General features: G+C 39.3%; 1 protein-coding gene across 6 annotated transcripts in view; it reads right to left on the reverse strand.

Annotated features, from left to right (window-relative positions):
* Positions 1–700: 700 nt before the first annotated feature.
* Positions 701–18,412, reverse strand: part of TTBK2 (tau tubulin kinase 2) — a 127,967-nt gene continuing 110,255 nt past the window's right edge. For all 6 annotated transcript variants that reach the window (XM_058541375.1, XM_058541374.1, XM_058541373.1 and 3 more), the window contains 2 exons: positions 9,998–11,271; positions 701–7,653 (listed from right to left, as the gene is read on the reverse strand). In XM_058541375.1, coding sequence (XP_058397358.1) covers positions 7,191–7,653; positions 9,998–11,271 — 1,737 coding nt within the window. In that variant the 3' untranslated portion in view covers positions 701–7,190. The remainder of the gene's footprint in view (positions 7,654–9,997; positions 11,272–18,412) is intronic.

Consider the following 18,412-nt stretch of genomic DNA (forward strand, 5'->3'; position numbering starts at 1 on the left):
TCTTACACCTTGTGAAGAGGGTTTACACCACGTTAATATTTCAACTGCTTTGCAGTTGTTAATAGGCACATTCATGATTAGCTTCTGGAAGCTTGAGATATTTCTGAATTTCTCTTATTTCGAAAAACATGAAAGTCAGCTCTTTGGATGTTGCTGCTCACTGAGAAATCAAGAAAGGGAAACCAGGCAGAGAAAAACAGATGGCCTAACTCCCCAGGCCAAACCAAACCCCGAGGGGTGAAGCAGTGCCCACTGCAGTGCCCCTGTGAATGCCTCCTGCGAGTTCCTCTAGTTCAAAGGAAAGTTACAGGTGGAAAGGAGGGGTTGGGGAGCAGGAATCACTCTGGCGCTAAAAGGGATGTTTCCTGCAGAGAAGGAAAAAGTACTTCCAGCCAGAAATAGAATGATGGACTGAAAAGGAGCTTTTTAACACTTTCAGTTTTATTACATGGGGAACTGTCTCCTCATATCCCTGAACCTTGATTTTTATCTGCAGGGATACTGAACACCTAGTTTCTATTCAGTTCAGTGCTTCCTTTTTTAGGTCACTTCTGGATATGGTACTGCTTTTATAGTAACACTTTCTGTTCCCTGTTGATCTTGTAACCTCTGGTGCATTCAATAACTTTATTAAATTAGAAAAATAATATATCCCACTTTTGAAATCCAAGCCATCACACAAATAGAACTGGAGTTTGCATGCGGAATGAATATTTTATTACTAGATTATAAAAATAAAATACAAAATAATTTTAAAACAGAACTTAAAACACTGTACAAGGCTTTAATATGATACAAATGGGAAAATTAAATAAATAATTACACTTTTATGTACAGATGGCCTATACAAAAGCACTCTGTGTTTCTGCCAATACTCTATATCCTTGGTTGCCTGAGCAAAAATGCATAAAGAGGGCTGCTTGGAGGGGAAAGGGACACAATGCAATACATTTGTAGTATTTCAGAGCAATTTCTCATCACTCTGATTCATGAAGAGGAGAAGAAAGGGAGAAAATTGGAATCATTAAAGTCTTCTATTCCAACTAACTGGTCTTGCTCTACAAGAGAGAATTCTTCTGGTTTGTGGTTCAATCTGATTTAATAGCTGCCAATAGTTCATAACTTTGAAGAGTTATATCTAATTCAAAACTAGAAGTTTCCCTCCTCCCACTTTTTTCCTAAAAGCTGTGACCTTGTAAGTAAATGGCCTAATGAAATCGGCACTGGCTATTTCAGGAAAGGAATCAGGAGGACGACCAGGAACTCTGTATGAGGGAGAAGTGAGGGGGCTCAAGCCTGGGTCATCTATCTGTTCTCTCCAGTTCACCCAATCCAATTTCAGAGCCCCAAGTGGCACAGCATTACATTTTTTTAATCTTCCTATCTTTGTATTTCTGAATGCTCTTTACCTTAGTGAACTAATTTATCTGGTGAATAGTAGTTTAAAAAGAAAATAGTTGTGAAAAAGTCCCGAGGGCTTTCCCCTCCTTGGGTTGCTCCCTAAAATAAATCACGTTCAAGCTCTGATAGCCTTATTTATTCCTTGTGGGTGAGTGAAGAACACCCAGACAGACTCCAGGTATGGAGAAGTGCTGTGCATGAATTTTAAGGATTTAAACTGCATATTATAAGCAGGAAAAAAGCATCATATGGCAAGTGTAGTATATATAAAAACTTGGTTTACTCAATGTTTTTAACAGGGTGAGTGAACACTTATGTACACAATATGAAACAATATTAAACTACTGAAAAGAGAGGTAAAATTCCTATCCATCGTTAGTGTGTAAAATCATGTCATCAGCAAATTCTGTAGTCACATGGGCTCAAAGATCTGCCTCACTGAATCCTATTCTCTAGGTCAAGGAACCCGGAACCCCTGGCCCAGGGAATCTGAGAGACATGTCAGCATCGCCAGTGATAACATACTGTGTCCATACTGTCACTTCCAATTAAAGAGGCAGACCCTGTTAAAGTGTCACAGGGCAATGAAGGAAAGGCTTCACTTCTTTCATATGTCTCCTTAAGACCAAGGATCCAGCAAAGTCTAAGGAAATATTCAAATCATTACTGAGTAAAATGTTACTACTTGGCTATTCAGTGTCTTGAGATTATGTATAACCTGAAGATGATCTTGATCTTGATTTGCTCAAGGGGAATAATAATAATAATAACATCAAGCTTACACTTTAAAAATCGGAGCAGATAATCACAACTGAATTAGAAAATGTACTGATGGGCCAAGACTTGAACGCCATGATGTCATGTCCACCCAGGGATTTCTCAGGGATTGAGGGGTGCAGCATCCAAATTACCTTTTAAATGAATAAGGATCCTTGTCCCGTGTCCTGGAGTTACTAAGAACTACAGGAATTCCGCATATATACTCCCTGCAGTTCTCCCTAGCAATGTTGGTGACTGATTCTATAGCTCCCAAGATTATCTGGATTAAATTTCTCATAATTCCAGAGGGATTGCCCAACTATTGAGAACATCCAGTGGTACGATGTTTCCACACTACTCTCACATTGTCCAGGTACACACCAGAGCTCTACTGGATGATAACAGGGAAGTGGGAGGTCCTAACAACCACCTGGGGTTTCCATGTACTGCATCCTTCCATATGGCCTGAGGCCTGGAATTGCCTCTTGTTCCCTTTTCTAAGTTAAGGTCTAAATATGTACCTGTGGTTTCTGAACTTGGGTAAATATTGACATGTGAGGACTACCATAGTGGTTACATGCCTTAATCCTGTAATACTTTTTGTATTAAAACACAGATAAGTAAGTATTCTGCAAATAAACTGTATACAGAACCAAACTCAAGAAAGTTAAACAATGCAGTTGTTGTCAACCATTCTATCTTCTCGGTAATACAGGTGCTAAAGTATCTCTTCTTTTAGGCAAAGCCCCAACACATCGGTAGTAAATGCACATACACAGAAATGGGCAGACTTTTTTAAAAGAGTGAACGCGAACAACTTAATTCCAAAATCCATGAACAAGACAGAAGAAATGGTTCCCTAACATATGCCACATTTTGATAGATACAAAGGAATGAAAAAAGTTTTAAAATGTGAAAACTTTGATCTCCAAGACCAAATCTAGACTTATCTACAAATAAATATATTTTCAAATAGCCAGAGTAAGATGCATTTTTTTCACTAAGCCATTAAATTCTCAATCCTGGATCCTGTTTCTCCTCTCACCAGTTCCTAATGTTAGATTAGGAATGTAGTTCCTAGAACAAAGACTTCTCTGCTCTAAGAGAAAAAGCATCTGTTTTTAATTCAAAGCTACTGGGTATAGAAAAACTAATTATAGTTTCAACTATCTGTGTCTGGGTTTATAAAACATGTACCAATGTACACTGTTTCCTTGTAGATTGAATGCAGCCATAGAAACATTCACATAAAATCTGTGGCCTGGACGGACTCGCTGATAATCACTGAAGAACCTCAAGCTCCTAGAGTGACTAGGAGCTAAATAGCAAGAGCTACTGTACAACTAGTCCACTGAGTTAGTAAGCAGTTGAGATTTGTTTAGTATTTTAAAGCAAATAATATAAAGTAGATAATGACATCAGTGGGTCTCAATTACCATTTTGCTACTTATTTAGGACTCGATTAACTTGACAACTTTTACAAAAAACATTCACTTCACAACATGCAATTTAAAAAACAGTAAATGTAATGACGCCACTATCAGCAAGGCCAGGTTGCATACCAACTTGAGAATGAGAGTGCCTGCCTAAGATTTACCATTCAAAGATGTTTATAATCTGTGCTTTAAGGTTAAATTTGATATGACCCAATTTTCCTTCTTTGTTCACTCTACATTAAATGCTTTTAAGCTGTGCAAAAAATTACTATGTGGAATTTAATATTTCAACCAATCTGTACACCCTGGAGATTTGGCAGCATAATTTAGGAAGAAGGCTACCTAAAGGAACTGGGCTGTTGCTAATTCCATCTTCTACTCCACCCAAGTAACTCCAGAGACTAGACAAGGGAAGGTAAGTTAAGTGTGACTAGGTAACCAGCCACTTTGTTGTGACAGGAGAAACCAGGAGGCCTTTGATTTTCAAAAGATAACTGTCCCATACTACTTTTAGGAAAGTTTGGCTTGACTTTAATAATGGCCATGTCCCTCATCTTAGGTAGAATAACCGAACTGCTTTAAAATTAGTTGGATAATCTGTTTGTCACTGAAATATGCCGTCACTAAAAAAAACAAAAATAAATAAAAAATAAAGAACTGAAAACAACAACAAAAAAATCAACTCATTCTCTGTACCATACTTTAAAATAAAATAAAAACAAAAATCCTTGTGCCAAAAGTGCTTTGCTCAGGGCTGCCAACTTCTCTTTTTAGCCTGAGACAACTAACATCTAAAAGCACAAACTATGCTTTTAAAAAACATAAAGTACATCTCTATATAAGCTAGTACTTTTAAGTGGACCTATTGATACATAAGATATAGTCTGTTTTCTTTTGAAAGTATCAGAGCAGAAACATCTTTGGTTAACTCTCTCCTCTACATGCAAAATAAAATATTCTTACAAAATGAGGCTGTTTCTCTCTGGATCTTGAGTCTGTCAGTGCCCTTTATAAAAGGAGGCAACACAGTGGAAAATTTGGGACAGAAACAGAAGGACCAAGAAAGAGAGAAAATACTCAGTTGAGATGTTGCCATCACTGTCAGTTTTGACTGCTAGCAGAGAGACGCCAATAAGAAATAAAATAACACACACACCACAACTGTAGCCTCATCAGCTTTTCCAGTGGTTACCATGAGCACATTTCTGACTAGAGGGGTCAAGATTTAAAGCTGGCTACCCTCAGCACAATTTAGCTAACACAACAGAAAAAAGAAAATAATTTCTTAATTATAGATTACTCCCCACCACCACCCCAAAAAAGTGAGGTGAAAAGAGGTAAGTGGAATGGTCACTTTTAAGAGATTTAAAAAAAATTTATGTCAGACCCATGATTATCATCCCAGTTTATCCATTCTAACCATAAGGATAGAATTATGTGATTAACATGACAAATCTTTGAACCAGTATTACAAGCATGTCCCAGTAATTTTTTTCCCCTATTAAAATCTTTCAAAAATGAAAATTAAATAACCTATCTTGGCTTGCAAACACTGCCAACCCTTGCATTATACACAAGGAAGGCAAGAAGAATCTGAAGTGTCACATGCCTGGAACATATTTTCAGAAAATGAAGATAGGCAAGACCCAAGTGTACGCCAGGCACACAATAAAAAGGAATTTCACCATCTGTGATCTTGAAATTCTCTTGAAATGGAGAATGAGAAAGAATGAGCTTATATAAGCATATGTTTCTCTATATATTTATAAATATTTATATAATTTACCATGAAGACATGCAAGTAGTGTTATAGCAACTATTATACAGTATAATACAGAAGGATCAGTCTTCCAATATTACAGTTGCTTTAGTTAAACAGCAAATATGTCTTATCTATTGCATTCCTCTGTAGTGCTTAGAACCGGAGAGAAATTAAGATTCCACACTAGGCTACATTTCTTATGGGAGACCATATATGCCTCAATAGTATTTTGAAGTTTTTTTTAAAGAGCTCAACACGGATAAAGAGAATGAGATAAGTTCAGTGCAGCTTCAGGGCAGCTTTGATGCAGCATTAGAATATGTTTACTTGGTGAGGAAATAGATTTCTTTCTTTTTTTGTTTTCCAATTCAACCATACTAGGTTTAGATTGACCAAACAGAAGGTCAAAGAGAAAGCACAGATGTTTGCTAGAAGGCAAATTTCAACAGCAAGCAGACCAATTTGCCTGACCTTAATAAGGTCTTTACGACACAGAACACCTACAGAGTATAAAATAGCCCATTTTAAAAGTCTAGTATAATTTAATTTTGCCTGATTCCTCTTAGCAGAAGAGTGAGATCAGAACAAATATGATTCTCCTTACAGCTTTATAAATTGAGATTACATGGAAATCAGGTCAAGAAGCCCAAATATTCAAACTAAAGCACAAGAAAAGCAGGTAATAAAACATTAAAAGATAAATATTGAGCCTAAATTTATTTCCCCAGATATTCATTCCTTATTGGCTAAATGTATAAAATACAAAGTTTAAGGATTTTAAGCCTCAGCAACGTACCTAATTTCTTTCTACTTTTCTTTCTAAATTTCTAAAAGCATCAAGTCACAATCCACAGCATTGTACTTCCCTGATATCATCTTGGAGGTTGATATTAGAAATAGTTGGTACTTAGAAGACTTAAGGAAGCAAGATCTACTCTGGTAAGTTTTCCTTCCACAAGAGGAAACTAACAGGGGGGAAGAGGGTTCTTCTATCTGGAAGGGTATTACCCCACACCCTATCCCTCTCTCCCTAACGCACTAAAGCCTGCAAAGTAGCTCTATTTAGACTTTTTCTTCCTTTACCTAAGTTTCATCAGTTATTTTTCACAATAAAAATATGCTGAGTCAAGAACTGCTGCTCCAAAGAAAAATATTAGGGGACTAAAAAAAAGTAATTGGATTTGAAATTCTCAGCATGTGCTGCTAAAACAGCACTCTTTACAAGAAGAGAGAGTGGATCAGGTGAGAAACACTAACTTTAAAAAATGTAAAGTCCAGGGAGGGTACTAGGAATGAGGCCAAGTAAAGGGGTGAACTCACAGTACACCAGATAAACACAAAAGCCAAATGTTTATGAGCACTGGCTCCCCAGCAACAGACTTCTTATGTACTCTAATATCAGAGCAATTCCGACTCTCTAAGGTTGGGAAGTTTTGAATGAAAATATTAAATCAAGAAGTTTCACTTTTGCCATATAATCTTTGAGCAGAGCCTTTAAAAAAGTAGGCCAAACCCCTTAAAATTCCATTCCACTTCCTACCTTCAACTCTGTTGTTTCAAAGGCTGCTGAAAAATGAGAGTTCATTTAGTTAGCTTCTCCCTCTTGGATTTTACTGGATTGCCCCTTCCTATGCAAAGGCTTTGATTCCAGATCTGCTTGCTGCCTGCCTTAGGTAATTCCTAATCATATACTTGTCTTCTTATAAATTATCATGTTACTTTCTTTTGCAAGAGAAGATCAACACTGATTTTTTAAATAGACAGTAGAGGGACACACATGCATCAGGTTTAGGAGGAAGATCTCACACCTTTCACAGAGATGCAGCCGGCTCCTATCTGCTGAGTTTATTAGCTGACTTACTCTTCCCTGGAGGAGCTTTAGTGCTGGCTGAGTGGTGGTGGAGGCTGCCGGATCCTTTCAGGCCGTTCTTGCTAGGTTTGCAGTGCTCCTGTTGGCAGGACCTCCTGGAGGAGGAAGATCCTGAGTGGCTGGGAGGTGACTTGCTTCTCCCCAGATGTGGGGATGAACTCCTCTGGTCATGGTGGGGCCGTCCAGACCTTGATGGTGAGGAACTAGACGTGCGAGGCAAAGAAGAGCTTCGAGGAGAGGCACTGGGACTCCTGCGAGGGACAACTGGGCTCTTGGGTGGTGTTTTTGGATTGTGAGGGGATCCTGGATTCTTGCACTGAGTAGTGCTCCGGGGTTTCTGAGATCCATTTTGAAGAATCTGGGCCAGGCGGGAGAAAAGGTCTGAGTCGGAATTGCTACTCCCTAGGACTTTATATCTGCGGAGCCTTAAAAGAACAAAGAATTATTTTCATTTTAATCAATTTCAAGTGTGCCTAGAAAGTCACAATGTCCCAAATCATAATGTGTGTGATGTGAGTCAAAATCAGGAAATGCTTACAGGACAGAGTTACTCTTTCACATACCAGCTGTATGACCCTGGACAAATTATTGACCCTCTCCTAGCTTTAATGGGAATACGATCTATCTCACAGGGTCACCGAGCAGCCACATGCAAGAGCCCAAGTAAAGTCCTTGGTTGGATGTCTGCCATTCAGAAGCACATAAGTGTTATTGGTCCCCTCCCTCGTAGGGCATGTCTGCTCTTCTAATTTGAGGACTAACTTAATGAAATGTCTCTAGCATGTTAGCACGGGAGAGAGAGAGTAAACCATCTTGTTTAAGGCTCCTGGGATGGGAATTCTGCGTATACGTATACAAACATTAAACACCACAATGTAAGTCTTCAACACAAACTGTACTCATGAACAGCAGGAACTACAGATAAAAGTATATTTCAACTCATTTAATAATATCAAAAAGAAAAGAGTAGTCGCTGATTTCTCTTGGCCTCAGTTTCTGCCTGACAACAGCCTAAGATTCAGGGGAGCTGGGTTTGGGGACTGACTGCCCCTGTTACTGGCAACTGAGCTTGGACCTCAGAATTCTAAATCTAGAGAGTATTCATATGAATAGCAATGTCTTCTCTGCCCTAAATGTCTTCCTGTCTTGCCCTAAAAACCCATTCAGTTTAAGAATTTAAACCTCACACTGCTGACATGGCACTCATTATAGAAGAAAGTGGGAGAAGAACTTCCAAGGTTGAATTAGCACCTGCAGGATGCAGGGGCATCAGTAGCTATCATCACCATCATGGGTCAGCAACAAGTTACTGATTTTTCCTCTGATTTTTCTCTCCTCCTGCTCCACCATCTACTTATTCTGACAAGTGACATGAAACTCATTCTGGTTAAGCCTACCCTCATGGATCTGACAGTAAAATTTGTAGAATGAAATAAAATAATTCCTCTGTGCCAGGACCTAAGTGTAAAAGTTGAGTTTCCAGTGAGTTCCCAGATGAGTTCCAGGCTGGTCAGCTCTAAAATAACTGGCACAATGCCACATGCTTAGCTCGGTCTCCAAGAGCTACTTTTAGGGGACATGTAAAGTGCTAAATAATAAATCATAATTAAGATTTGTTTGTGGCAGTCCAAAGCAGCTCAAGCCACAAATATACCATCTCTATTAATAATAGATGCCATGCAGAAGAAAAAGGGGGATGTGTGAATATTGTTCATGGAATCACCTTTTTAAAATGTCTCAGCTAAATGACTGCTGTTTACTCATCACCATTCTTCCTCTGGGAGTCCTGTCCCACTGGCACTTCAAATCCAATATTTAGTTACCCTTGAACCTGAAACCCTAGGGCAAGTCAAAACTAAACTTATTTTAGGTAAGGGCAGCAAATTCTGCTGGTAATAATACAGATCGATTCTCACTTTGATACATTTCAGAAATCCTTATAATAGGTGGAGGCCTACTGTTATACTATCTACAACAGGCTACAGTTTTCATGTAAATGTATTTTGATTTTCACTTTTTTTTTGTTAAAAGACCATCCTTTTTCTCTTTCTTTCCAAGGGTTTAGACCATTCTACTCTGTGAAAGTGAGAATTGGCTCATCACCTCCCAATATTTTATTTTCCCCTCTTCTTCAAAATACAATCACTTTATGGTCAACTATACATGAGAATATTTCAATAAACAAGTATACCATACAGTAAATATTAAAACAATATCTTTATTATATATGGTTGTATATATATACCATCAGACCTAGGGAAAGCTCCTATAGGATTTTTTTTGTTTAATTTATTATAATCAGATAAATAGCAGTTACCAGGGCCCATTCACCAAATTATGGACAAAGTATTGTTCACTAGACTTTGACACCATAATGACCTCTGTTATAAAGGGATTCTAACTAGACAAAGCTAGAAAATTACTATCTAGTTAAAATGGACTGGAAGAGATATAACCTTTGTTGCATGCTAATAAGCACTCTAGACATATGCTACCTTATTTCACCTCCCAAAACCACGAGGCAAATGTTTTACCCATTTTATAGATGAGGAAGCTGAGGTTCACACTCCTCGAAAGTGGGAGAGCTAAGAATTAACCCGGATTAATCTGATCTCTTCTGCTACGCTGTGCTATAATGCTTGGGAAAGGCAGAGAAAGAAGTAGATGATCAGAAGTAGGCAACAAAGAAATGAAACCACTGACATTATAAGCAGGCAGACACAGAAATAAATGCTACACACTTAACATAGGGAGAGCACACAGCATTACCTGGCTTCTACTCCAGGCCTTGTGGGTGGCTTTCCTGGCGGTGGCCGAGGCAAGAAATGAGATGAAGTTGAGCTATTGACTTGATCTGTGTTGACCCATGAAACTGGCCTTGGAATTTTGCTCTTTCTGGACTGGGAGACGATGGGTGACAGGAAGCTGTCTTCAGCTGATCTGCTCAGATGCGAGTCTACAGCCAGTCTTGAAAAGGGAGTGAAGACTTCCTCCTCAGAAAAAGGAGCAGGAACAGTGGCTAGTCTCTCCTCTAGCAATTTATCAGAGGCACTTGAGAGGTCCCCAAGGAAAGACCTGAGTTGCCTTTTTTCCACCAGAAGCTTGACTAGGTCTGGCTGATAAGCTTTCTTCTGGAGGAGCTTTTCTTTTGCAGAGACTGGAGAGGATGATTCAAAAGTTGAGTCTATGTCTTGTGCTAAAACAGGGATTCGACTGTGTCTGGTTACAAAGGATGACCTAACCACATCCTTCCGGGATGGGGGACAGTGTTCACTCTCTGAAACACACGGAAATAGTTCTCCATTTCTAGGGGCAATTTTCTCTCTCTTACCCTCTTGGTGCAAAAAAGTAGAGAGGTCTCCTTGATGACCAGGCAAGTCTTCACTCTTCATATCATCATCCTTAGATAACTTACTTTTTTGCATTGCTGCCACCTGGCCTATGTGTCCTTCAACATGTGGGTCAATGACTCGTGGAGAAGTTTCTGAAGTTCTAACTGCTAGAAGCTTCATTATCTCATGATTTTTGTCGTGATTTGGCACCACACTGAAAGTCTGTGTTTTTGTTACATCAAAAGGTTCAGTAGGAGCTGAGCGGTCCCTTTCCATAGTTACTAAGTCTCCTGGCAGACAGGAGATCTCAATATAATGCTGCCCTTTACTTAACTTTTCATCTTCATTCTCTGACCCTAGAAGAATGCTCTTCTCTTCAGTTTCCCTAGAGAGACCCTCACATTCTCTCACAGCCAGTCTGTTATGGTCAGGAATGTCTTTTGGTCCCAGGTCTCGGGATCTGTCACACTCTCTAATATTGGGTAACATGTCATGACCAATATGATCTATCTGAATCCCCAAGTCTGTTCTGCTTCCTCCACTAGGAGGTTCACCCTCTGTCACAACCAAGCCAGAGAAGTTCTCCCTTGGAGAGCAGAGTTCCACAGTGGGCTCCAGAGGCTGAAGGTCTTTCTTCTCTGGCGGCTGACCATAGTGAAAGCTTCCTGAAGTCGACTGTGTAGATGCCACAGAAGGTCTAGGAATTGTAATCTGGAGAGAGAAGAGAAAAAAGTTAAAATGCAATAATGGGGAACATAAATGCAGATGCATGATTTGAGACTTAAAACCTCAAATTCTAATTTATAAAAGGAACACAGATGTTGACCAGGTCTGCTCAACTCATACTTACGAACAATTCTGAATAAAAATGCATGACACTCAAGTTCCCCTACTCAGGAACTATACAGAACAGTCTCCCTCTAGGTTCATCTCTACTTTTTCTTTAGCCTGCTCTGTGTTCTGGAAGACTGACTTCTAAGGACTGCACTATCCAGGCTCCCTTGCCTTCTGATTTCTGGTTGGGTTTGCCCAACGGGCAGCACCAACAGAGAATTAGGGTTGGAGGAAAGAAAGGTCTGGATATTAATTCTCTCTGCTTCCTCCCTGAGGGACTGCAGCTTTGGTGGTGGCTACACTCTACCACTTGTGGCCATGGCTCCTGTCACATGGTCCCACTTTCACAGATGTGACTCTCACCAGCTTCTGCTAACAGCCCCTCTTCCTTCTCTCTCAGGACTCAGGATAGGAATGGCTCCCTCTATTGCTGGTCCTTTTGGTTTTCTTAACTCTACTCACACATCTGTAAAAAGTTCCTTTCATTAAATTCTCTCCAAGTCCCTTTGAGTGTGCCAGCTATTTCCTAGCAGAATCTGGATACAGGAACATAGGAAAAAAGTATTGGCAAATTATTCTAAGTTGAAAAACTGCAAATTTACATGCAGTTTGCCGTTTCCCATAAATTCTATCAATCAAACAATATTAGGAATATTATATCTTCCTATAAGCAAAGACATACAAAGATGTTTACTAACGTTTCATATCTTTAATTTTTTAAGGTCAAGCCTATGATAAATGAAATTCTACCATCCTTCCACTGAGGTAATTTCAATTCTATGTGAATAAGATTCAACAGCTAATAAGAATGTCCTTTCTTAAGACACCTAGCGTTTCTACATCTTCACATTTGTTAAAAGTGACACGCAGGGGCCAGCCCGGTGATGTAGTGGTTAAGTTCAAGTGATCCGCTTTGGTGGCCCAGGGTCCGTGGGTTCGGATGCCGGGCGTGGACCTACCCCACTCATCAAGCCATGCTGTGGTGGCATCCCACATACAAAATAAGTAGGGGAAGACTGGCACAGATGTTAGCTCAGGGCCAATCTTCCTCAAGCAAAAAGAGGAAGACTGGCAACAGAGGTTAGCTCAGGGCCAATCTTCCTCCTCCTCCTCCCCCTCAAAGTGACATGTAAGGAAGCAGAAAATGTCAACCACATAAACTGGTAAGGAAAACAGCCTTTTTGAGAAATCAAATAAGTCAACTCACTTAATGAAGCCCATTAAGTTCTAGGAAAACTATGGTAATTGGTCTGAATTCAAAGCAAAATAAATTCAGAGCTGTCATGGGAGATTTCACTTAGACTTCTGTTCTCTAACTGTATCAGGTACACCTTTCTACAGAATTAGAAAGTGATCTCGATATTTTCCATTTCTTTCATATTTTCTTATTTTTATTAATGCCTGGTACTAAGTTTGACTAATATCAGTCTCACTACTTTCTAGTTCAGATAAAGCAGCCTCGTTATTTTATAGTTACCCCACGTTTAGAACTGGTCACACAGCAAGAGACAACAGACTACAAACCAATTATTATTTGCATTTTAACTTACAAATAATCCTTTTACTTTTCTTTCATTCAAGGATAGTAATGCTATTAAGATAACAAAAATTTTGGGAAGTTCAACATTTATACCAAATAGCCTCTTTTGCAAATGAAAGGTATGTGGTATACAAAATATCTATATCTCATTCTGTTTTTTTGACAAATTAGAATAGAGATAGGTAGTAGAATAATCTATTGGTTCCTACTATAGCCAAGAATAACTGAGTTATAGGAACACACTCCTAGCCTATTAAAAACATTAAATTTTAACCATTCAAGTTTCTTTGGGCCATTCAAATTCCACTATAGACTTCTTTTGTTAAAAGCATCTTTAGGGGCCGGCCCCATGGCTTAGCGGTTAAGTGCGTGCGCTCCACGCTGGCGGCCCGGGTTCGGATCCCGGGCGCGCACTGGCGCACCGCTTCTCCGGCCATGCTGAGGCCACGTCCCACATACAGCAGCTGGAAGGATGTGCAACTGTGACATACAACTATCTACTGGGGCTTTGGGGGAAAAATAAATAAATAAATAAATAATTAAAAAAAAAATTTTTTTTTTTAAAAATTTAAAAAAAAAAAAAAAAAGCATCTTTAATAAAAAATACATGGATAAAGAGAACAGATTAGTGCTTACCAGAGTGGAAGTGGTGGAGGGGTTGGCAAAAGGGGTAAACGCCACATATGTATGGTGACAGATAAAAACTAGACTATTAGTGGTGAGCATGATGCAGTGTATAGAGAAACTGATATACAGGGCCAGCCCTGGTGGCCTAGTGGTTAAGTTCAGCACACTCTGCTTCAGTGGCCCGGGTTCTGTTCCCGGGTATGGACCTACGGCACTCGGTCAGCAGCCATACTGTGCTGGTGGCCCACATACTAAAAAATAGAGAAGGACTGGCATGGATGTTAGCTCAGGGTGAATCTTCCTCAGCAAAAAAACCCTGATATATAATAATGTACACCTGAAATTACACAATGTTATAAACCAATATGACCTCAATAAAATTTTAAAAAGCATCTTTATATAATACTTTTTTTTTTTTTTATGGTGAAGATCAGCCCTGAGCTAACATCCGTGCTAATCCTCCTCTTTTTGCTGAGGAAGACCTGCTCTGAGCTAACATCTATTACCAATCCTCCTCCTTTTTTCCCCCCCAAAGCCCCAGTAGATAGTTGTATGTCACAGTTGTACATCCTTCTAGTTGCTGTATGTGGGATGCGGCCTCAGCATGGCCGGAGAAGCGGTGTGTCGGTGCACACCCGGGATCCGAACCCGGGCCGCCAGTAGCGGAGCGCGTGCACTTAACCACTAAGCCATGGGGCCGGCCCTATATAATACTTTATACAAGTGTTGAAAACTATGAATAAAACTAAAATACTATTATTGACCCATGTTTTTATGTACCAAATTTTTCTTTCTATACAGGCAGTATACAGAAGTGGTAACATATGAATATTAAGAGGCCATACATGCTAAAGAGAATGTCCCACTCACTCACTCTTTAGCCCTATTGTTACTCTGACCACACTTATGTTGGTTACTTTTGCTGAAGATATTGTTTTATTGTGGTTTGGTTTATGTGAATGGATAGGGGGGCTGGCAGGGGTAAGAATGACGAGGGCAGCAGTCTTTGCCACAGCAGTGGGTAAAACTGAAAACCTGAAGCCTCAAGACCTAAGTAAATGAAAAGTAAAAGTTGATTTTGTCCCTTCCCCTGTTATCCCACTCCTCAGAGACAGTCATTCATTATTAATAGTTTAATGTTTATTTAAGAGGTTTTGAAACTATAAAAATTTTGTAGGGGTACTAAAAAGCACAAGCAACCTACAACTCACATGCAAAGAATAGAAGTCCCAGAAAAGATAGACTGAAATAAAAATATTTCTTGGCTTTCCTGTAATTACATATCACATACATGGCTACAGGATTTATCAGTCAGTTTTCAAGCCCCTTCATGCAATATTGGAAGACCCTTTAGGGATGAGTCTAGTCCAACTATCCCCAACCTACAGATTTCTATCACAGCATCTATAACACTTCAACTGTGTTCCTTTATTAGACTGAAGACCCCTGAAAGCAGTGAGGAGACTTGGTGCCATCAGTGCAAAAAGTGACAATAATATTCCAACTGCTTGCTCCATAGAGTTGCTGTTAGGATCAAATATGGAAGTATCCTGTAGAACACAAATGTAAGATAATATAGTAGCCAACCTCTAAGATGGCCCCCAATGACCTTTGCCCTCTGGTATTCATACCCTTGTATAGTCTCTCCCACACTGTTGCAGGGTTGGTCTGCGTGACCAATAAAATATGGCAGAAGTGATGGTACGCCCCTTCTGAGATTAGGTTATAAAAGATACCGTGGCTTCTATCTTGGTGGAGGTGTGTTGTCTCTACCACCCCCCTCCCCATCTCTGGCTCTTTCTCTCATCACTCACTGGGCAAGCCAGCTGCCATGTCAAGTACGGAGAGGCCCACAGGGTGAGGGACTGAAGCCTCTAGCCAACAGCCAGTGAGCAACTGAGGCCTGCCAACAGCCATGTGAGTGAGCTTAGACGTGGATCTTCCCATCTCAAACCTTATGATAATTTCACCCTGGCTGAAAGATTAACAGCAACCTCATGAGAGACCCTGAGCCAGAACCATCAGACTAAGCCACTGCTGCATTCCTAACCCTCAGAAACAGAGTGAAATAATAACCATTTGTTGTTTAAAGGTGCTAAATTTGGGGTAATTTGTTACACAGCAATAGGTAAAATATAGGTGGTATTATTATTCCCTAGTCACATATACTGTTTCCAAAGGTAATATTAAAATGAAGCACTGGCTTTCTAAAGGACTATCTAGAACTAAGGGATCATGTGATACAATTTGCCATGATATTCTGTAAGGAATAACCCCTCCATTTCTATATTACTGTTCAAGTCCAGCCCTCTCCCTACCAACAGTGATTACCCAACATCACATAAAACTGGTCACACTCTTTCCTACAGCTACTACCATTTTGGACCAATAGTTAGACCTCTTTGGAAGCAGTTCAAGTTATTTTATTTTATTTTTCTTCTCTATACTTGTTCATTTATGCCAGCTTACTTCTTTCTCTCTATTTGCTAATAAAAACATAATTTAATATTTCTCCTGTAAGCCAAAGCTTGGTCTTGTTTTACTCCCTGTAAGTCCATGTTGTTCAGCTTCTTTTTAGAAATGATTGATAGTGGGCCAATTTCATAACTGCTTACCTTGGGGAAAAATCTCATTTCCGAAAATAACTCCAAACCAATTTCTTTGCAATCTAGAAAATTTATCCATCTTTCAAAATATATTATCTAAAAAATTTATACATGCTACTTGCTAATCAATGGTTTCATGTATAGGGACAAAGGAAGTCCTAAAGAAGGCTCACAAATCTGCACTAAGAACTAAAAAGTGGTGAAGTTCTCATCAGTTAATTTAATATGCCAACCATACTTGTAATACAGATAAACTTTTGCTTTGCCTATTTTTATAGTTCCTACATATTTTGGGATATCAGTACATTTTTCCTTCATATCATTATAAAAAAGAAGCAAGCCTGAGTGAAAAAGATACAAACTAACAGTTTCCCATCAGAATATGTCTTAATTTAAAATACCCAGATAGAATGGTAATATGGTTTACCATGTCATCCAAGCTACAGCATATAATCAGAGCTGCAAGAGATCTGGAGAGACTAATTGGCAGTACTCTCTATTTAATGTGTCTGCAGTAAGTGAGGGAGCTGATAACATCTGCTTTGCAAAAGTAAACTTAGAATTTAGGCCTCAAGAAGAGACTCAAGATAAATATATTTATATCCCAAGCCCCCCAAAATGAAGGAAACGGTAAGTTTAATACCTTAGACATAAGTATACAGGTGATGCATCTGATATTTCTTTAGAGACTTGCAGTTAAGAAAAATATTTTTATTTAAAAATATCTGAAAATAAAGTCAACCTTACAGTATCAAATATATGAATACAAGTCTTTCAACAACTTGATAGAGACAATTTTGCAGATAGTGCATGAGAACAATCTTGTAGATAGGACAGTACTGATGGCAGAGGGCAAAAAGTACTAGGAGAAATGGAGCCAAGGCTTTAGAGACCCTTTATGAAGGGAAGTATACCAGAATGCTGTTGGAAAAATGCTTGACCAACAGTGAGTACATAGCATAACAGAGTCAAAAAAAAGAAGAAACTGAATCTGAGAAGGTGGAAAGAGGGAATAAATGGCAAGGGGAAAGGTGAGGTGAAAAAGGGACGCAAGGAAGGGAGAGAGGTGGTAGGACCTGCCTCTGCCCACAGGGGACCTTGGTACAATTTGGAAAAGGATGCTCCTCAAATAGGAAACAGCTCCAAACAAAGATGCACAGTTTGGCTAGCAAAGTTTGGGCTAGATTTCAGCCCCAACTTGTTGTTCCCTTGGCTAAGCCACATTATGCAGTGAACATCCTGTGTAACTATACAAAGCAGTCCTGGGAAAGAAGCAAAGATCAATTAACTCTGACGAAGAAAGAGGTGTGCATTTATTTCCCTATTTTGAAGTGCAGGTCAATTCCTACAGAGCTGTACACAAAATCAAATTTTGTTTTCTTTTCTCACTGTTTTACACCTGCATGCAGAATTGTGTTCTAATAGAAAACATTTCAGCTTGGGTAACAATGTTTCTGACAGGTTGGAGACAGCTGCCAGATCACTATGGAATGTAAGGAAACCTGGTACTCCCACCCATGTAAGGACAGATGTACCTGCTGGTGCTGAGATTTGTGTACACAGTTCCTTACTGCCTCCATATCTGGCTTTTCTGGGGCTCCTGCTGCTCACACAGTCATAGGGGGGCATCGTTGCTTCCTGATAACAACAGAGTAACAGGTGTCTCCAGCTGAATGCCGAAATTGAGAGTAAATATAGAGTTTCCTCAAAATGTTCCTTTGCAGACCTGTATTACAACTGCCTTCGGTTGCTTGCTAAAAAGCAGATTCCTGGGCCACTCTATCCCAGACCTACTGAAGCAGAAGTTCTGGAAATGAAGCTGGGACTCTATATTTTAAATAATGGACATCGAAGCTGGAAAATGATTGTTTAAGAGGAATGTAAAATATGAGAAATTTCCAGGTAGAGGTTATGACAGAGAAAGGGAACAAAAAAAATTAGGCCTAGCAATAGTGTACAATACAAAGAAGAAACCATGACTGGTTAAATATATGCCCTCCTTGCCATATTTATAATGTAGAGATACAAAATCTCTAGAATTACAAATTTAAAAAAATCATATTATAGATACACACATAGATAGATAGTTCTTGTGATCTAATTATAAACTTTATTCTGAAATTAGGTTACAATCACATTTTGTGTATTGAGTTGCTATCCTGACAGGAAACCTCACTTTTTGAGAAATTTCTTAGTGGAAGACTGACTACAGAACTTAGTCCAGACAACACTCCCTGTACTCATT

Source organism: Diceros bicornis, chromosome 5, assembly GCF_020826845.1.
Source record: "Diceros bicornis minor isolate mBicDic1 chromosome 5, mDicBic1.mat.cur, whole genome shotgun sequence".
Lineage (NCBI taxonomy): Eukaryota > Metazoa > Chordata > Mammalia > Perissodactyla > Rhinocerotidae > Diceros > Diceros bicornis.